At 55.1% G+C, this 21,413-nt stretch overlaps 1 protein-coding gene across 2 annotated transcripts in view; it reads left to right on the forward strand.

The window, feature by feature from the left end:
- RASSF5 (Ras association domain family member 5) overlaps positions 1–21,413 on the forward strand; it is a 65,096-nt gene that overhangs the window by 35,180 nt on the left and 8,503 nt on the right. Inside the window, exon 1 of one of the 2 annotated variants that reach the window (XM_032317907.1) lies at positions 946–1,899. The exons of the other annotated variant lie outside the window; for it this stretch is intronic. Coding sequence (XP_032173798.1) covers positions 1,780–1,899 — 120 coding nt within the window. The 5' untranslated portion in view covers positions 946–1,779. Of the gene's footprint in view, positions 1–945; positions 1,900–21,413 lie in introns of those variants that run through there. 2 annotated transcript variants of the gene reach the window in all.

A 21,413-nucleotide genomic window follows, 5' to 3' on the forward strand; every position in this document is an offset into this window, starting at 1 on the left:
GGCTGCAGTTTGAAACCCTCCTGAGCACTGACAGATTTGGCTAAGGTGGGGGAGGGAGGGAGTTCCTCATAAAAATAACGATAGCTTAAAATGGAGTGGGCAGCTTGGTATCTGGGGGCTGAGTCTAGCCCTCTGGCCAGCTTGTGCTTCCCCCGGATTGGAGTGTTCCAGACCTGCAAGGAAGAGCCGTGCAAACCCGGAGAGAGTCCTGATCGCCCCTCTTAGCCACTCTCTGGGACACACCAGTGTTCTCAGGCTCTGAGAACGGTGCCCCTGGCCTTGCCTTGCTGGTCATGGGACTCCAGGCCCCACTCTACTGAAAGATGGCAGAGTGCACACCAGAACAGTCCCATTTCTGTGGAGAGACTGTAGATCCAAGAGGCTAAAAGCATGGGCCCTGGAGTTGCACAGGCCTGGGTCTGAGTCCCAGGACACATATCTTCCTTGTAGGACTCTGAGCCTCAGTTTCCTCATCCATAAAATGGGAATAATATTCTCTACCTCAAGGCGCTGGGGAAGTTTACTCACCAGGCACAGGAGTTATGCAAGCAAGGGTACCTCTAACTGCTATTGCTGTGCAGACCTGGGCCGAAAGGTTATGGGAGTATCACCCTAATTGCTTGGAGGGCTAAACCCTGGTTGAGGAAGATGTTCCTTCATCCAGTCTGATGGGGACATGTAATGATCCGTCTTTGATAGGAATGACAGGAACTGGCAAAGACCCCCTCCTGGCCAGACTGTCAGGAAAATGTATAGATAACTTGGGTTATTTGGTGTGTGGAGGCTCCTTTGGTATCCTGAGTCTTCCGGGGGGCCAAGTGCTGCGCGTGGGAGGAAGGGGAGGCTTGCGCTCCAGGTTGCCATAACTTTGCATACGATTTGCATATGTTTGTGGGGCCCCTGCAGTTTCTTCTCGCATTTCCAAGTTAAAATACTGCTGCTTCTCCAGGCAGACCAGATATTGATTTTCTTCTTCTCCGGTTACTTCTCCAACCACTCTGATTGACCGGGCTCCTGGTGAATGGGGGATGTGAGAGTGGATGAGGAGGAGGGTGGGAGGAAGGGAGGGGAGCCGGCGAGGACCTTAGAGCCCTTTCTACTCCTTGAACATGAGCCATCATGGGTGACGAGAAGGAGCTGTTTCCAGAGGCATGAAGAAAGGCCATAGGGAATTTTCTCCCTCGCGCGCGTCCCGGTCTGTTCCTTCCCGGCATCCCTAACCTGACCTCTGGTGCCCCGGGCCCACCTGTCCCGGGGATCCAGGGCCACCGAGGGAGGCGGGGAGGCGCAGGCCAGGGGCGGGCGGGGGGAGGGGCGCCGCGACAGCCCAGCCGGGCTTTGGGGAACCTTGCGAGAGGAAGTGGCTTCCGACTCCTCTGCGCGCAGGGCGAGGGGCAGGAAAGGCGCGGGCAGGCGGGGGAGGTGTCGAGATGGCGCTCTGCGCGCGGGGCGGAGGGGACGAAACCGCAGATGCCGAGTGAGCCGGCGAGCGCCGCGCGCGAGGCGGGCGCCCACGTCCCACCCCGGAGCTTGCAGCCCGGGCGGCGCGCGGAGAAGGGCGCAGGTTACCCCCCCACCGGAGCCGCTCGGGGCCCAGCCTGAGAGCCCAGGCGGCGGGTGGGCTGTGCCTAGCCGGGCGACAGCACCCCCCACCCCAGCCCGCTGCGAGGCTGGGAGCTCGCGCCGGTAGATCTTGGGGCGGGGATCCCCTCCTCCCTGGGCCGCCGCAGGAGCCCGGCCGGTGACACGCGCCCTGTGCCTCGCGGGGCCCCGGGCTAGATGACGGTGGACAGCAGCATGAGTAGTGGGTACTGCAGCCTGGAGGAGGAACTGGAGGATTGCTTCTTCACTGCCAAGACCACCTTCTTCAGAAATGTGCAGAGCAAACATCCTTCCAAGGTAAACATCACGATCCAATGCAAAAGCCTTTGACTGCGGGCTTAGGGGGTAGGGGCCAGAGAGAATCACTTCCGTGGTCCAGGAGGGAAACCTGCATCCTGGCCAACAGGCAAGGCCATGTGTTATCAGAAGGGGTGGCCAGTTGCCCTGGGACCCTCTTGAACTTGTGGGCTAAGTGGACCAAAGGTTGGATCTGGAGCCCTTCCAGGACCACCAGCAAACACTCTTCTCTTTTTAATGCCCTTTTCAGTATTTCCTGGCCCTGGACCTTTTCAAAACGGCTCTCTATGACTGGGTGACAGTGCTTGGCTCAGTCTGGTGACATGATCACCTGTGCCTGGGAAGGTGACAGGCCAACTGTTCTGTGTCAACCCCCACGCCCCCCCCCAAACCTGAGCTTTGAAGCTCTGGGTGGAAAATGGATGGCACCCAGTAGGGTAAACACTCACAGGTCGACACTTCCGTATTGTGAGTGGCCAGAAACCATCTTAAAACACAGTTGTACTGACTTTGCAGAAGTGTAGGGAGTTTTTAGAAGCAAACTAAACCTTCTCTAAGTCTCTGTCTTGCTACCATTTTAACTTACTGACTTTGTTGGGCTCACCTGAAGGGGGTCGTATGTGCTTCCTGTAGCAACTCTGGGCACCCCGCGCGCCCCAGTCCCCTGGCCACACCCTCCCGGCTGCTACGGATCACGGATCTGCCACATCCTTGGTGGGAGCGGCAGAAGAGCTCTGTTTGTTTGTTTGTTGTGCTATTTAGATGAGAGGCTTCCAAGCCAAGGGGAGAGATTGCCTAACAGGGACTGCTCACAGACAGAAGTGAGCTGCTAAGTTTCACAGGTTTGTGCACACTCATCAGTTTAGCGGTCCTACATGGGCAGATTCACCAGAAACTTCCCCAGGCCTAACTCTGGGGCCTCCTTCCTGACTAATTCATATTGCCCGTAGACACTGCACTTCCCGGATTCTGACATTACACCAATGTACTGGACCTTTCGGTTGTGAGAGGATGCCCAAGAACCAAAGGAAAGTTTTGATATTGGTGTTTGAAGGAATCAACTAAAACGACCCCTGGAACCAGCGCCTGCTATCTGGGGCACCCTGTGATGAGGCTGGGGAGCAGGGCCGGTACTGGGGGGCTGGGGAGCAGGAGTAGGTAGGGCATGGCTGCCAAGGGGTGGTGCCCTGCTCTCTGTTGGGGTTCTTGCCTCATGGTGTGGACAGCCCCTCACCCCTCACCCCACAGGCACTCTGGCTGTCTGGGGTCTTTAGACCGGTGGTTCTCAGCCTTAGCTGCACCCTAGAATTAGCCGGGGAGCTTTAGAAAATGTGGGTACCTGTCCAGAAGTAGAGAGTCTGACTTACTTTGGCTTAGGGTATGGCCTGAGCATCAGGATTTTGAAAAGCTCCGCGCGTCCTTCTGATATGCAACTAAGGTCAGACCATGGCTCTAGAGAGTTTTGCTGCTGCCTGGGGAGGAAATGGTTCCTGTTTTGAAAAGGGGGTTTAGCTGCGGTGCTTACTGCCAGCCAGGCTGCGAGCCCTTGGTCCCAGAAGGTGGGCTTTTGGCAGGATGGGGCGCACGAAAGGGCCCTGCAAAGCTGGGGTTTCTTTTCCTTGGCAAAGGAAAGCGGTAGCTGTGTCTGGTACTTCTTGGGAGAGATAGAAATATCTTGTAAGAAAATATTCCCGGGGTGGGGTTGGGGATGGTGGGTGACTTGTTCCTTGGCCCAGACAGCCTTCTGTCCTCCTCCTCGCCTCCCAAAGCGTCGCTCCTGAAAATACTCCTTTGGTTTGGCGCCCACGTCAGCTCTTTCTTTACTCTGTCTAGATCTTGAATCCATGCCCTGAGGTGAGGTCTCTGCATACCTCATTTGCCCCAGCACAGAAGCCCTCAACGGGGCAGGAATCCCTTCCAAGAAACTTGTCTGTTGGACCCTGCACGGGGGTGATGAGGCTGAGTGCTCCTGAAGGGAAAGGATGGTGGGCATAGCCCCTCTGAGCTTGGCCTTTGCCGAGCCCCTGGCTGAGGAGATCCCGGGCCGGACAGCAGTGCTTCTCAGCCCAGGCTTGCTTTCAGCGCCGCCCAGTCCGGGGAGTGAGGCCTGTGGGGTGAAGGGGTGTGTGCCTGACTCGGGAGCTGGGGAAGCTTCATCCAAATGTTTCTGTCTTTCGTCCTTTGAAGGGTCGTTCTGCCTTTAATCACATTTTCAGTTCCGTCTTCTCCCCTGCAGCCGCTACTGGAGGGGGGTTTCAGAGAAACCTCCTGTGCTATCACGATCCCTTTCTGATCCCTAAGAAGGCTGCTTCCTTCCTCCCCGAAGACAGGTCACGTCCGAGCTCCTAAGGGAATTCCTCTTTCCTGTCTCCAAGGAAAGGCGTCTGTGTGTTTCCCAGTCACGGAGAGACTAGGGCCCTCATCCCAGCAACATCGTCAAGACGGTGGCTATAAATAGCCTTGTCAGAACGACCTGTATCTGCCTCAGGCCTGTGCCTGGTGGGGCCCAAGCTGCTCTTCCTGGTGCCGCCACCTGGGAGCTGTCACTGGCCCTGCCTCCAAGGAGTTCCCCTCTCCAGCCCCTTCGGTGGGAGGTTTGGGGGTGAGAAAGGAGGTTCCAGAAAGTGAGGAGCTGGCAGCGGAGAAGGGGCACTGCGCCCTGGGCCCTTACAGAAAGTGACAGATGTGTGTGGTCCTGTGGCTTGTCTGAGGTGACAGGGACAGCAGGAGGCTTCAGGGGGCTGAGGCAGCGCTGGCTTCACGTGAGGGCACTTATATCACATTGCCGTGGGTTCCTGTGTCCAAACGGGGCTCCTGGGGGCCTGGGGGAGAACGGACCTGCATGGCTGGTGATGTTGTTGGGGCTGCAACCCAGCAGGCTGGGGCAGCCCAGGCGGGGGGGTCTGTCCCAGGTCACGCGGCAAGTTTAGGATGGAGCCAGGGTTAGAATCCACACCGCTTGCCTCCTGACCCAGAGATTTTTCTGGGTTAGTCCGGCTAAAGGCAGCATGTGGTGTTTAGGAGGGCTGGTGACAGTGAGGCCACGCCCTCTGGCCATCCCCACCATCTGCTTCTTTATTCCTGTCTGGGGTCTGTGGGGTCCTGTCTGTGGCCCCATTGGTCTTCCCAATGCCCTCAGGTGGTGGCAGCTTGGGTTTTGGCCTCTGAGCTCTCCTCGTGTCTCCAGGAGCCCCAGACTCTGGAGCCACCCAGAGCTTCAGGGTGGCTGAGCTTCCTGAGAACACAGGATGCCTGCTTCTTGCAGAATGTCAGAGCTGAAAAGGATCCGTTTGGTCTAGTGCCCTCCTCTGCAGATGGAGAAACTGAGGCCCAGAGAGGTGGGAAGGCTGCACCAGGCCACATGGGCATCAGGCGGAGCCAGGACTCACCCCCTTCTTGGGCTTCTTGTCACATGCTCTTCTTGGTCCTCTTCACCCAGTGGGTGACCCCGGACCAGCCATGGTCCTTGTCCTCCCAGAGCCTTCTACAGAATGGAAAGACCCAGACAACTTCAGGCTCCGTTCCATAAGGCACGGTAGTCAAGGACACACTGACTCTCCATTTAACTAGCAGGGGGTTCCCTGTCATTAGTTCCCAAATCTTACAATTTCAGTCGTTTAAAAAGTTCTTTTGGGTGTTTAGCCCTAAATCCCACTTGCTGGATATTCCTCCTCGTGGATGTTTTCTTTGTGGATACGGAGGACAGAAGGTTGGCTCTCTCTGTGGTTAAACATCCTTCAGCGCACGTGGATCACGCTCGCATCCCCCTGCACTCCCGCTCCCAGGTTTTTCTCTGTGCTGACACCATGGATTCTTGAAAAACTCGAGACAGATGCAAAGAGAAAGAGGGTCTCAGGGGTCAGAATAGAAGCCACCTCTGGTTCTGTTCCTGCACGTGTCTGGCCTTTAGCCCCTCCCTGGCAGGGCCTCTGTGGCACGACGGGGTTGTCAGCCCACCATGACGGCCCCGGGACCAGTCAGGGAAATCCCGTCTCTCCCCCGAAGCAGGCACACCCGGGCCTCAGGCACAGCTCCTGCCCCTGCCCTTCTAGGCCAGAGAGAAAAGCATACTAAAAAGACATGAGTTCCAAATTTGGGCAGTAGAAATAACTTAAGAATCTTCGGAAGTGTTGGGATAGCTCACATTTTTAGGCGTTATCTCAGGAGCCTGCACAGACCAAGATTAACGTCCAAAGATGCTTCGTGCCGGCCCAGACCCAGGATGGCCTTCCTTTTAGGCGGCAGCCTGTCTCCCCCTCCCGTGGCGTTCACCGCCCATCCCCGGCTCTGGCCCTCCCTGGGGTTGGCTTTTCTCTAGTGCAGACGGGAAACCCGGGAAGACACAACACGCATCCCCTTTGGGTGCTACACGGCACCAACACTGGGTTCAAAAGCAGACTTGCGAGTGCAGGTTGGCTGTAGTGGCTCTGTCTTCTCTCTCGCATCTTGTATCATCAGGATGGATGAGAGGTTATGGCCAACAGCCCCCTTTTTTCCGTCCTGGCACATAAGAGCAAGTTATTTCCCCCTTTAAGTCAAGTTACATTGGCAGGTGGGGGGCTCCGGTTAACACATGGGAGGTTTCTGTGGGCCAGCCCTGAAATGGAGTCTTCTATAGCCGCACGCCATTGGCCAGAACTGGGTCACGTGGTCACACCTCACCACAAGGGAGGTTGGGAGATGCAGTGCAGCTGTGAGCCCAGGTGGCCGAGGAAGCAGGTTGCGGTGAGGGCGTTTCTCTGGCGCTGTCACGAAGCCTTCCTGCCCGCTTCTTTGCCCGACACCCACTTTTGGAAGCTCTGCTCATACTTTCTTGGAAATGGGCCGAAACTCTCCTCCGTGGGTCACCGAGCATCTGGCGCTCCCGGGATGAGGTCCCGTCTTCCCCAGCCACACTGGCAGCTCCTTGAGCACAGACGCTCGCCTCACTCGGCCCTTCTCGGTGCCTCCGTAGCATCTGAAGCCTCCAGCGATGCGGCAGGTGGTCCAGCCTCCTCCTTCAGACGCACCCTCGGGATCACTGTTTGAAAAGGGAGACTCGGGGACCCTGTCTCAGACTTGCTGGGTCCTGCACCTTTGGAGGTCGGACCCTCAAATATTTAATTTGGGCTAAAGTCAGGGAAACCCCTGTTTAGAAATACTTAATAATTTCCATTAAAATACGAGATGGCATTTGTCACGGATTCCAGACGGGTTCCTAGGCTGGAAGTTGAAGCCAGAAGCTACAGAGATTTGTCCTTGCTCACACAGCTCAGTAGAGACAGAACCGAAGCCTCAGGGCCCCTGGGTCCCTGTTATCCTCACCATGACCCGCTGAGTGAGGCTGTCGGAGTGGCGGCCCTTTGCCACGGTGAGCAGCCTATGGTGTGGAAGCACCAGATCTGCGAGCCGAGACCTGGCCGGTCACGGCAGCTGGAGCTGTTAACTGAGGGGCCGTGGTCTAGCCGCGTCATCTCTCCAGACTGGGGTCACCATCGTCCTTTCAGCAAGAACACTTGTGAGAGGAGCCTGCCTCGATTTTCTTCCCTGAGGATCCCTCCTCTGTGGGAGCAGATCCTTCTCACCACCTTTTCATGGAGCTAATGGAGAGTTTAGATACAGTCTACTGGGTTCTAAGCTGTAAGGATTTCCGCAGGGAGGGGTCAGGAGGAGGACCTGCCTGGCTGGCACACGTCCCCTTCTCTAGGACTATTTGGGACTTAACTCAAAACACCGCTGTGTTCCAGAAACCTCCCCTTCAAACCTCCCCTCCCTGTTCCACCAGGCTAGGCCATTTATCCTGACGTAGCTGGATTTTCCCTATAAAGCAATTCCAGTTACAGTTTGGGGCACATGCAACATCTATCCCCCCAAGTAGTTTAAGGAGAAAGGAAGAAAGATCCCACCCTAGAAGCAAAGCCTGGATTCCAGCTCTTAGTTCACAATACCAGGTTGGACTCTGGATCCAGCTCCCAGCCCATGAGCTGGAAAGGGTGACCCCACTGGCTCAGCCTGGGTGCCCAGGAGCCTGGGTTCCCCTCTCTCTTCCGCCCCAACTCTCCAGGTAACCCACATCTGTGCATCTGGCTTTGGGATCCTTCTGTATGGAGGACCCAGATCCGTCCCCCTCCAGAGCCTCAGTTTCCTCTTCTCGATGGCTCAATCTACCCATAAAAGAACATGGGGACATTGGCCTGACCTAGCATATTCCCTGGGGATGAGAGGATGAGCTAAATTTGCCAGGAATCAGGAGCACTACATTTCTAGGGCCAGGAGGAAGAAGGGAGCTGTAGTGGCAGAAAACCTTGAATCACAGGGGCTGTGGCTTCTATGCACGGTGCCGTCCTGACCCCCCCTTCTCTTCTCCCACCCCCACCCTGCTTAGCTTATGGCCCCCATCCTACCTCACTTCCTGGCTCTAGAATGAAATTCTCTGTAGCCTATTGGAGGTCTTGTATGCCCCTCAGATGGCTAAAATTTAGGACGTCCAGAACCAACTCAGTCAGAGTTTCTGCCTGCAAGTGATTTCTTGCTGTGTTTCTGGCCCTCCTAGTCCCCCGTCCTTGAAGCCTCATGGGTCTCCCCTCTTCCCTTCACCCAGCCCGTCACTGTGGGCTCGGTCTCCTGTGCTGCGGAGGTCAGGCTCTCCTTTGTGCTCCCCCCAGCCCCCGCCCTGCCCTCTGTGGGGTGTTCATCACCTCTCACCTGTACACGTCAGGAAGTCACCCAACTGGCTTCCGTCCTGTTTCTCCCCCTCTTGCACATCCTGCTCATGAGTGCCAGGGGCCTATCATTCCAGTATCACAAAGCCCCTAGAGCCTTCCCTCTGCTTCCAGAGCGAAGCCCACCCTTGGTCCCTGTTCCTTATACAGCATCCCCAACCCTGCAGTACAAGCAAGCCATTGGCCTCAAGCAAGCCATTGTGTTTTTAGCTTTCTTGTAGCCCTGAGGACCGGGGGGTGGGGTGACAGACAGATAATAGTACATCTCAGTGCTTACAGACCTGAGGCCCCAGCTATGTTGGGCCACAGACCTTCGTTGCTCCCCTCCCCATTCGTGGAGGATTTGGATGCGGGTGGCTGGGCGGAGGGACATCCCGGTGGAAGATGCGGTCTCTGCCTGGCAGCCACGTGGCTTTCATCAGGATGTGGCGGCATTCATTCTCTCCATCCTCCTCCAACCCGGTTTCCAGTCCTTCCTTGTCTGGGGGGCTGTGGTGTGTTGGATCTCCACCTGGTTGGATCCCCGCTCCGGGGGGTGCCTCGAAAGTCAGGAGGCTACTGAGAGCCTCTGACTGACCACACAGGCAGAATCGCCCTTGCTATCAAGCCGAAAGATGGGCACACTCAATGAGGTCGTATGCAAAAGAGGGTTAGTCAAGGGCGAGGCCCTCGCCCCACGTTTGTCCAACTCCAAAACACATGTTCTTTCCACTGCACACATGGCACCTTGGGTGAGAGTCAAGTTTGAAAATCTCCAGAGGAGCTCCAGCCTCCTGCCTCAAGCGCTGGTGACTGGCTCTAGGCAGCGGGGGTTCTCATTCAGCCTGCTCCCTGGTGCTGAAATCCAGGTCCCTTTTCCTGCTCTGGTCTGGGGAAATCTGGGCCCCCAGCCTCACCATTGCATCAGCTTCCAGCTGGGGAGCCCCTCCTCGTCTTTCTCATCGCCTGGCTGTCGCTGGTGTGGAGAGTGGCATTGGGTGGCCCCCAGGCTGTGGTGGGGTTGGCGGGCACGCAGGTGTGCCGGGCACTGGCCTTGCCTCGGGGCTCGAGAGGCAGGTCCTCTGTTGACAGGAACATGCGGAGAGGCGGTAGGCGTGGCCGATCACCACATTCACACACGGCGGGGAAAGTGTGGGTTCCTGAGGCCAGAGTGGCAGCTGGTGGATCTGGGGTGTCTGGAGATCATGTCCACATGCGCTCACTTCTCTGCGCGCCCCAAACGCCAGTGTGTCTTTCCCATCCCTCATGCTGATGGGCTGAAATGTTCCAGACGAGGGGCCACATCTTGGTCATCATTGTGTCCTTGGCACGGAGGAGGGACATGAAGCAGGTTTGATAAAGGAAGAGCGGGCTTGGAGCTTCCCTGCAAACAGAGCATCCTGAGAAGCCGCAGGGACTCACCGCGGGGCACAGGCACAAGCTCCTCAGAGCACACGGTGTGTGAAAGCTGATCTCCGGACTGTTCTAAAGGGAAGCTGGCTAAGATTCCGGACGTGGAATCAATGGATTTTTCCAGTAACTCTGAAAAGAAAAATCTCACTGAGTGAGCAGAAAATGCAAGGACAACTTTCCAAACATAGAGCAGCTCTCTCTTCCCATCTGTGATTGCTCAGCTGTTTGCCCTGGAGGATGAGGGCAGGCAGGACTGGGTCACTAAGCAACGGAGCCCTGGCACCTGCCGGCAGGATTTGGCCTGGTCCTTCCTCAAGAGGGGCCTGGCGGCAGCAGGGACAGAAGCTCATGCCCAGGGGCTCGTGTGAGGAGGCAGGAGAGCCTCCTATGACAGGTTTCTCCGGCTGCCTTTCCGCCATGGAGAGGGGCAGGTTCAGGGGGAGGAGCAAACACACTTCTTGTTTGTCTTCATTTCCCAGTTAAATTCTGAGCAGGGCCCCGGTTGGACAGTCCCAGTAGTCTGCGCATCCTCTGTGGGCCCAGGTGGAGTGGGAAGGGGGCGTGCTGCTCAAGGGACCCAGGCCCTTAAGTGAGCCCATTATGGGGCCTGGGAACCCAGACCACGAGCCTTCGCCATATGTACCTCGGGAAGAATGCTCACTGCTCCAGGACTCACTCTCTCCTTCTGGGATAATAAAGGCCATTTCGAGAAATGCAGATGGGTGCTGAATTTTGATGTGGCGAAGTGGGGTTCATGATTAGGGCATGTTGAAGCATAAAGCTGGGGTCTGCTGGGAAATGGTCAGAATGTATAATAGTGGCAGTGAATTATCGGGCCTTGACGTGTGGCAGGCCCTGTCCTAAGTGCTTTCCATCGAATAATGGGGAAACTGAGGATTCAGGATTTGGGCCCAACTCTGATGCCAAAACTCCTAGCCCCTAAGCCGTACTGCTTTTCTGAAAGCTCTTTCCAGAATTTTCCTAGCTGAAACTCTGGCCATGAGGCTCGGAGTTGCCCACCAACGCAACCCTGCGTCGGCAGTGTCCATCCTGGAGGCTCTGAGGATGGTGCCCTTTGCCAGGCTGTTTGGGAGCCGGAGGAAACCAAATGTCCCTGCCCCTGAGTCTTTGTGACACAGCCAGAGGACACACACTGGAGAAGACTCAGAGTTACCTAACAACCCACTGAGACATGTTTCAACGTTCCCTGTTGGTCCCCAGGCAGCAGCGTGGGGTGGGGTTCACAGGGCAGGCAGCACTGTGACAAGAGGACGTGTGTGGGCTGCTGCAGAAGCCCCAACATCCCTCCCCCTACCCTGGGCTTGCAAAGCCCAGGGCACAGGTGGGGTTTCCAGGGAGAGGGAGCCAGGGTGACTGCCCTCCTTTCTATAGGGCAATGCAGGCCGGTGTCCTGGCTGCTGGCACAAGTCCCTGTGAGGGTGGGCAGCACGGCTGTTCTGGGCCCTGGGTACCAGCTCCCTGGGTCGCTCTCCACTGCTGAGTCAGATGAGTCCTCTGGGGAGCTCTGCAGGGAGCTCCAGCCCAGCTGAAGCTGGCCCGTGGAGGGGGATCCTGCAGCCCGGGTGCCCACATCCCCGGCAGTCCAGGAGAGGCCCTGGAGTTAGAGCACACGAGCTGGGCTTCTAAAGCCACCCCCTCTCACGGCCTTGGGACACTGCTGCTTTGACTCTGTGCTCTCAGAGCACATGGGATTGTTCACGAAGCTGAGGAAGCCTTCTTCAGAGTGTTCTTGTGCAGGGAGGTCCAGTTTGTGAGAGGGAGGACGCAGTTTGGGGGTGGGGATGGGTGCCCTGAAGGCCAGCCTGTTCCCAGCTCCCAGCTGGGGGACTTCGAGAGAGTGCCATGGCTCTGCAGCCTGCAGAAGAAAGAAGACACGGAAAGAAAGAAGTGTTTCCCCAAATCTTACTTTTGCGGATGCATCCGTTTCCCGATGGGGGTGGGGGTGGGGGGGGAGAAGCTGGAAAGCCAGACGTGGTTCCTTGACCTTGACCGTGGCTCCATGCCAGGTTGGAGGGAGGGTGCCTGAGGCAGGCTTGGGCGTCCCCAGGCGTTGAGTCATCTAACAACTCTGGTTGCTCCAGAATGCGGCTGCCTGGGCCACTCCATCTCCCCTTCTAGATCTCTGAACCCAGGCTTCCGGGTGCCTGAGCCCCTCTCTGGAGAGGCCCTTGGGAAGCTCTGAGACCCTTCCCTTGCTGTAGAGCTCCTCTGAGTTGGGCTGGGCTGTTCAGGTCGGCCTGAGGATCCAGTGACTTCTTCGTGCGTGCAGGACAGTGGCCGGGGCCCAGGAAAAGAGCCGACTCCTGGAGGATAAGGGCCCACCTTGCTCTCAAGTAGGCTGGACTGCTCACTTGCCTGGAAGACAGAAATTACGGGACACCCCAGCTATACTGGAACCAGATGAAGCCAGCTGGCTACGAGGCCTCCTGTTGCCCTGCCCTTGGAATCCTCTTTTTCTTTAATTCTGATAAAATATACCTTACAGAACATTTACTGTTTTAACCCCTTTTAAGTATAGAGATAGATCTGTGACGTTAAGTACATTGCCTGTGCTGTGTGGCTAATCCCACCACCATCTCCAGAATATTTCCATCTTCTCCGCCAAAGCTCTGTCCCCATTAGCAGCACCTCCCCACCCCCTCTCCCCATAGCCAGCCCCAGTCTACTTTCTGCCCCTGGGAATTTGACGACTCGAGGGACCTCCTCTAATTAGAATCATACAGTCTGTCCTTTGGTGCCTGGCTTATTTCCCTCAGTGTGATGTCTTCAGGGTTCCTCCCTGTAGCAGGTGCCACGGTTTCCTTCTTTTTAGGGGTGCATGATATTCCATTGCCTGTCTACACCACACTTGGTTCACCTATCCATCCATCGGGGCTTGCTTCCATCTTTCGGTTATTGTGAAGTATGCTGCTGTCAGCAGGAATGTGCAAATACCCGTCGGAGTCTTCGTTCTTACTTCTTGTAGGTATCAGCCCAGAAGTAGCCTTGCTGGATAATCTGGTGATTCTTCCCGTTCAGTCTTTCGAGGACTTGGTGGTCCGTTTACGAGGTGGCTTTGCCATTTCACCAGCAATGCCCAGGGCTCCAGTTGTCTCCGTGATCTTGCCCATGCCTGCTGTTTTCTTTGTTTTTGATGACGGCCATCCCAATAAGTACGAGGTGGCCTCTCATTGTGGTTTTGATTTGCATATCCCTAATGATGAGTGATGTTGAGCCTCTTTCCGTGTGCTTACTGGCCATCTTTTTATCTTTGGAGAAATGTCTATTCCAGTCTTTTGTCCATTTCTAAAATGGGGTCTCTTTGTTGTTTTTGTTGGATTGCTGGGATTCTTTATATATTCTGGCTAGTGATCCTTTGTCAGACATGTGGTTTACAGTGGAATCCTCTTTAAATTGGTTCTGAAAGAGCAGCATTCAGGCTTCAGAGAGACTGGAGCCTGGCACGGGGTTTTGGACCCACTCTGTCGTGCTGCCCACCATCATTCCTGACTCACCCCACAGTGCTCTCGGGTTCTGGGTGCCCTGGGGACACAGAGATGGGAAAGGTACAATCCCTGGTTTTGGAGTCAAACTAAGGGGTCAGGGAGATGGAAAGGGGGCTGACCTATGTGAGGCTGGGTGAGGGGAGAGGGACTAGGATGGAAATCCCATGAGGAGAACTGACCTGGAGAAAGAACTTCACGTGCCCTAGAAACTCTCAGAGCATCAGAAAATGCCCCAAGGGCAAAGTTCTGTGGCCGTTACAGTAGAACAGGTTGGTGTCACCTGGATTCACAGTTGAGACCTCTGAGCTGGGAGGAAGCTTCCACAAGTCTCAGGGGAGGGAGAGCAGAAAAGGAAGAGGTTTGCATCACCTGCTCTCAGAAACAGGACAGGAGTCTTCCTCTGGTTTCTAGCTGTTGTCTCAGAAGTCGATAGGTGCCGTGGACCAGAAACCCTATAGGAGGAGCCTTATACGATTCTAGAATCTTTTACTCTTCCTGTATTTATTTTGGGCTTTTATGTGCATGTGTCTATATGTGTGTATATGTGCGTATATATGTATGTATTTATGTTCATGTGTATATATGTGTGTATATACGTGTGCATGTGTGTATGTCTTATTACTCCTTTATGTTTTATTCAGTTCATTAGGCAAATGGTTGATGAGCTCCTCATGTCTGCCAGGCACTGTTTTCGGCACTGCTGCCGTGATCAGGGCAGGCCCTGTCCGCAGGGAGTCTGCATTCCGTGATCGAGCGGGTCAGCAGAGGCCACCAGGGCCATGTGTCTAGTCCACAGCCAGGCTGTGGGGAATGGGGGTCCGGGGGGAGCGTCAGAATGCATGTACAGCTTTCTAGAGAGTGGACGAGCAAACAGTGTCCCTGGGGCCCACAGTCATGAGCTGTGAAGGACAGCGAGGGCCTCCATCTAGGCCTGCGAGGGGTTCCCAGGACTAGGGTACCAAATCGCTGGTTTGCCCAGGACTGTCCTGACTCTAGCACTGAAGGTCCTGGGTCATAAGAAAACTTTCAGTCCCTGGTCAGCCTGGGACTCAGGAGCTGAGAGCATTGCTGACTTATCCCGAGGCACAGTGGTCTTGGTGTCTGAGGGGCCCACAGTTCCTCATGCATCCACAAAAATGGCTTAATTTCTTTTGAAATCAGGAGGGAGAAAAATGAACTCTTGGGTTGAAGAAGTTGCTTTCTTCTGTGTTATATATATATATATGTGTATATATATATATATATATATATATACACATATATATATATATATTTTATATCAATGCTATCATAAAGTAACATTTCCCATCTTTTTTTTTTTTTTTTTAATGGAGGAAGAGGGGCCCAGGGCCCTGACGACAGAAGTACTTAGGACACACAGAGTCGTAACGTGGCTCTGGCTGAAGGGCCTGTCAGAAATCAAGGTGAAGGCAGAGGGATCCCATGTTGAGCCAGCCCAGCCCTACCAACCCGCCATTCCTCAGCCTCACTGGAGAGCTGCCTACTGATGGCGATGGCGGCCACAGTGAAGGTTCACTGGCTACTGTTTATTGGGTGCCCGCTGTGTACGTGCACTAGCTGTTGATTGAGTGCTGGGTGTGTGTGCACTAGTTACTGTTTATTGAGTGCCTGCTGTGTACATGTACTAACTTTATTGAGTGCATGCTGTGTACATTCACTAGCTGTTTATTGAGTGCTTGCTGTGTACGTGCACTGGCTATTATTTATTGAGTGCTAGCTGTTTATTGAGTGCCTGCTGTGTATGTGCACTAGCTACTGTTTATTGAGTGCGTGCTGTGTACATGCACTAGCTGTTTATTGAGTGCCTGCTGTGTACGTGCATTAGCTGTTTATTGACTGCCAGCTGTGTACGTGCACTAGCTGTTTATTAAGTGCCTGCTGTGTATGTGCAGTGTGCTAAGCACTTCCAGATGTTTGAACTCATTTCATCTCTGTGACAAACATGTAAAGAAATCCTGTTGTCTGCACTTCATAGACAAATCGGAGCCTTGGGGGGACCGACTCGCGTGCATGCACAGACTGAGGTCATGCAGCGGTGCGGGCATTGGGGTCTGGGGATGAGGGGCTGAATCATTTCAGGGACTAAAAGGGATTGTGACTTGTGAGGTGCTGGTCTATTGGTGACTTTATCATGATCCTGAGGCCCTGTAGGGCTGGAACCTGAGTCACCGCCGCTCCAAGGGCAAGGGGCTCTCCCAGCCTCCCTGCAGATGGCTGGTGTTCTTTGCCCCAACTCACCCCCGCTGACCTGCCCCTGCTTGTGGGAGGGAGGGACCATGCGCAGGCTCTGGGCCACGCTGGCCCCCTGGGGAGCCCGCTGGTGCACGGCCTTCATCGCACCCCTACATGCGGAGATGACGTGGCTGCCTGGAAAGCACCGAGGCTCCGTCAGCCCCATGCTGCCCTGTGCTTCTTAACAGGCCTGTGCCTCTGCCTTCCCTCTGCAGGTGGTCTGTGCACTCCCATGGACCATGGCCCACTGGCTTCCTGTCCCAAGGTGACTTTCACAGCCTCACCCGTGGGCAACTCAATCAGTTACTGTTGACTGACTGTCTGCATGGACCATCTGCTCTAGGGTTTTGTCTTCAGCTTCTTTCCAGTTTCTCAAATCCCACCCCCTTTTTTTTTCCTGCTCCTCTGTTTCCCACTCCTCCCCCAGAGCAGCTCAAATCCCGAATCCTGCAAGGTTATGCTCGTTCGCATGGCTCCCTGCTGAAACTCCTTCCTTCCTTGCTCTGCTGGGAATAGCCTCCTGGAGAACATACTTGAGGAGTTTCCAACCCTTATTATTTCTGGGATGTTGGCTGGAGCCAGAGAAGAATCTGGAGGAATAAATCCCTTCCCTACCCAGGGTGTGGCTGGGCAGCCATTCCAGAAGACAGGCCCTTCTGCACCTGGGGGAGGGCCCTACAGTGAGGACCCAAGGGGCTTCCTCCTTCCCATCTGCTTGAGGCCATCGCGAAGGGACCAGTGAGCCTTGCATGTGGTCTGGGGGTTGAACAGGGCATTTGGTACCCAGCCCAGGCAGAGGGCTGTCCGCCCCTTTGGTTCGGAAGTTCCCAGGTAGGAGGGGAACGTGCGAGGCATCAGGTGTGTGGCGCCCCTGCCGCTCGAGGCCAGCAGGCTATCCTGGAAGGTGTCTGCGGATGGTCCTTCGCTCGCAGCAGAGCCTGAGGCTCTCGCCCCTGACATAGGCCTGGAGGTGCTTTCTGTCCAAGGGGCAAAAGAATGGCTGCTGAGAGATTTGCTAAGAGCTGAGAAAGAGGAAATGCAGCAAAGGCTCATGGACACTGGCTTCCGGGGTAGTATTTGTTTTGTTTTCTTGAGTGGTGTGAGTTAGGAAGGTGTAGACCTCCTTGAGCCTTGGGAACGATTGGAGAAAGCAAGCAGCCAGTACTGAGACAAGTCAGGCCACCAACGTGGCTTCCTGATACTGTCTCAGGCCAGTTCTCACCCCTGTGATTCAGACAAGCCAGCTGTCCTCTGAGGGCCCCAACCCCCACCCCACCCCCAATTCTCTGAAATAGAAGAGGAAGCAGTGATGAAAGAAACCACCCTCTGCTCGAGGTAAACTCATAGAGCTGCAAAGGCGTCTCACTTCATGATTTCACAGAGGAGGAAACTGAGGCCCTCAGATGGGAAGTGACTTGCGGGAGGTCACAGGTCAGGACGGTCTTGCATTCATTCTGATCAGGAAGCTGCAAAGAGCTGAGCAGGGCTGGCCGCCAATCGGGAGCCAGCAGCCTGTGCCTTCACGTCAGCCCCTTGGGGTGTGGGTCCGTGGGAGCGGCTCCTGGACCTGCCTGCAGTCCGTGGTGGGGCTCTGGGCTGGGCGCCACCCAGGCTGCCTCACCCTGGCCTGGCCACCTCCTTGGAGGTTACAGAGAGCTTGACAGAGCCTCGAAGGGGGTACGAAAGAGGCACAACCATCAGCCATCATGTCTGTCTCTCTCCAGGGAACATCTAATTGGGAAGATGGGACTAACACATGTGCCATAAGAATGAAACCAGAAAAGGCAGGTCCAGGTAGATCCAGCTGCTGCCGTACAGGCTGCGAGGACACCTCCACGGGCTTGTGGGGTGGACGTGTAGGCCAGCAGGTGCAGAGGTCTATGCTACATGGTAATTGGCAGCTTGGCCACGAGAGGAGCCTGAGGCACTGGGGCCACGGGGCTGGGGTTTGGGAGTCCGTCCCCGAGCCGGTGAGTGAGCCTGGCCTCCCAGCTGCGTCCCTTCCTCAGCCAGCTTGTCGCCTCCCCCGCCGGGAGCTGGGCGCTGGGAGGAAAGCAGGCCCAGGTCCGCTGAAGCCATGAAGCCTCTGGCGACTTGTGCAAGGAGTCCATGACAGAGCGAAGTACAGAAGGCCGGTCGCTGGGGACATGCAGGGACAACACGGCTGTTGATGGGACTCTCCCTCAGGGGCAGGCGGCGCCCAGCACAAAGCTCCGTATTGGCCTTTCTCAGCTTGGGAACTGAAATGGCAGGAATCTCCTGCTTGAGAGCAGAGAAGGAGGAGATCGCCATGGGCCGGGGAAACCTCACGATGCCGGGGAGATGGCGCTCGGGGAGGTGGGGGCTCCGCACCCCGAGCGGGAGGGGGCAGACTACGGGTCATGCGCCAGGCACCATAGATGACGTGCTACCGACCCCCGGCCGCGCTCATCCCGGGGCTGCTTCAAGCCATGATGGCAGAGGGATGTAGTTGTAGCCAGGACTGTACGGTCAGCAAAGCCTCGGGTGTTTGCTCCCTGGCGCTGGACGGGAAAAGCGTGCCAGCTGCTAGTGTAGAGTGTGCCACGCTCTGGGGCACGGCGGCCAATCCTGATGGAGTTCTCAAGGAGAGTGAGGCGTGGGCTTGGCTCCTAGGCGTCAGGCTTTGTAGGCCCGGGAGCACAGTCACAGTGTGTGCCTTTGGGTGGCTTTGAGGATGTCCGCAATGTGTTTGCCCCATGATCTCATTTGGTCTTACTATCTTCGCGTGAATTCTATTAGGCAATGAAGGATTTGTATTTCAAATCGATAGCTGGAACTGAGGAGAGTCTGAGGCTTGAAGAGGTTATCAGATTTCCGCAAGATCACTTAGTTAGTCTTGGGGGCCAGGCCTCAAACACAGGCTTGTGTTCATCCTGTAGGTGTTTCCTGAGCCTCTTGGGCTCTAGGATGCCACGACAGGTAAGACAGGCGCAGGTGTGTCTCCCACAGAACTCAGTCCATGCTGATATCCGAGGCTCACTGCACTGCAATTCCTAGGAAAAAAATAAGTTCTTTCTCCTCCCGCCCCTTCCTTGTAGGCAATGGGGAGCCACTGGAGGTTCCTGAGCAAGTGTCTATTGTTTACTTCGTGCTCGGTATGGACATAAGAAGAAACAGAAGTATGGTACAGGTTATTAAGAAAATTCACTCTAGTTGGGAAGACAACTCAAGATAGATAGTCTACTTGGAGGTTAATACAAATAGATGCATATTTAAGTGCCAGGCAGTATAGTGCTAGCTTTACATGTGGGTAGCTTTAACCTTGCTGGGGCTTGGTTTCCCCATCTGTGAAATGGGCATTCGCATGGACTTGTGGTGAGGATGACACGGACTGAGACAGATCATCATCACCATTGTTCAGGGCAGGAGTGGCCAGAGAGGCCGGGACAGAGAGCAGGACCTCAGGTGGGCAGATGGGAGCAATATGATGAAAGCATCAGGAAAGAAGAAGCAGCTGAGCAGTTTAAGAAGAGGGAGAGTAAAATTTTCAGCAAAAATGAGGTTTGTTTGATTTGGGTCAAAAGACAATGGGCACAAAGTTATCTGAGGTATCAGAGTGTCCGATTCTCCTCAACCTGCTCCTCCCCTGCCCCCGACCCCCATTGCTGCCCTGGGTCCACCTGGGGATACTAGGAACCACAGGACTCATTCGGACCTGCTTCTTCCACCGTGACCATGTGTCCTTGGTTCGGATGCACAATTTACCAATGTTTGGGTTTCTTCATAAAGTAAAATTCAGCTTGAGGTAAATCGGCTCTGAGGTAGGCCCCAGAGCACATGGGATGGTCCTCTTCATTTTGTTGTTAGGGATATATATGTATATGTTTTAATTAATTAATTAATTAATTGAGAGAGAGAGAGAGCGGGCACGTGCACATATGACTGGCAAGGTGGGGTAGACAGAGGGAGGCGGGGAGTCCCCGTACTGAGCGCAGAGCCTGATACGGGGCTCAGTTTGGGGCTTGATCTTATGGACCTGGAGATCCTGACCTGAGCCCAAATCAAGAGTCGATGCTTAAGGGACACAGCTACGCGGGAGCCCCAAAGATATTTTTAATAGAGAAGTTTGGGGCTCACTCTCAGGGGAGCTTGGACTCCTAGCACCCAGGCTCTTCACGTGGCTGTATCCTAATACCCTTGAGCCCCGAGAGGCAACACAGCCCCTTCCGTAGCTCCGGATGGCGGAGCACACACCTCTTTTCCACCAGCACCCTGATTTGCCAGCCGCCATGGGCACAGCTAGACCATCTGGCACCAGTGCTGGGGGCTCAGAGCAGGTGTGTTCCATGCCAGGTGCCCTGAGAGACATAGACCTCCGAGGAGAGACACATCCATGGCCAAGGCCAGTGTTTGTGAAACCCTAACAGAGTGAGTTCCCTGTTCTTTCTCCATCTCGGGCCACCCTGAGAGATACAACTCTATGTTTCTGGCTCTGTACCCATGGACAGAAACAAATCTTTCACTTTGAGGACGTGAAAATCTGACAGGTGAATAAGAATTGAGGTCTTTGCCTTACACGCTGAAGATGGCTCTATTGGTGTTGATCTTGTTCAGCCTAAACCTTGGCGGAACCCTACACCACACATCAGAAGCTCGGAGACGGAGCCCAAGCAGGGTTTCTAGAGATCCCCTAGATGATTCCATGTGGAGCTGAGTTGAAGAACCACTGGCCTAGATTTTGTGCCATCCCTGGGAGGGGAAAGGATTAGTGGGCGCTTGTGACTGACTCGCTGGCTGACTGGCTGGCCCACTTTGCAGGTGATTCATGCAATCCACCCGTCAGATCTTGTCTGCCAGAGGTGGTGTGGGCAGCAGCCATGTCAGCCCTGGGGGCTGACGTTCCAGCCTGGGGGACTTTGCCTGTTGGCCACACAGGGCTCCTGGCACCCCCAGATGGGGTGGTGGAATCAGGACAGCCATCTTCTGCGTCAGTCCTGGCAGGGGTGGCCTCAGATGTTCGCGTCACTTCCCCAGGTTTGTGGTGGGCAAGGGGGAGGAACAGATGAGTTATCTGCTGAAGAGAAGGGGAACAGGAAGAAGAAACCTCTAGTTACAGCCGCTGTGACTCTTGCTGTATACAAACCCAGGCCTGGAATAACCGAATTTTGAAAGCCGTGAACCAGCTGCCTTTTCTTATAGGGAAATGGCTGTAGCTCACTTGGAAACTATGAGAGGAGAACTTCCCAGAACTTCTAGAGTTTCCTGTCCATCATTTATTTTATTTATTAATTTGTTTAGTAGATGATTATGAGAAAGCTGTCAGCCCCTGAGGAGGGGAGAGCCTGTGTGTCTCAGAGATGGATAGGATGGACCACAGAGTAGGAACCAGATAACTAGTCTGTGTGACTGGCAGCTCCCACGGTTGGGCCACGGCCAGGCACACGTGGTCCCACAGAGATGGTCCAGATATGGGGAAGGGCAGGGTTGGGAGGGCTTCTGGGGAGGTACGTGTCTCTGGGAATGGACTGTGGGAACGGATGAGCTCCCTCTGAGGCTCCCCGGATTGATGCTTTGCCAGTGAATGAAGACACTGCCTGAGGCTCACATCTGTTGTTGCTTACCTCAGGCAAGCAGGAGAACCCCTGGGCTGTGTGCTGCCCCTTGGGGCACTTAGATGGAATCAAGGTCCGCTTCTAGGGCC

The sequence above is a fragment of the Mustela erminea genome, chromosome 17, assembly GCF_009829155.1.
Source record: "Mustela erminea isolate mMusErm1 chromosome 17, mMusErm1.Pri, whole genome shotgun sequence".
NCBI lineage: Eukaryota > Metazoa > Chordata > Mammalia > Carnivora > Mustelidae > Mustela > Mustela erminea.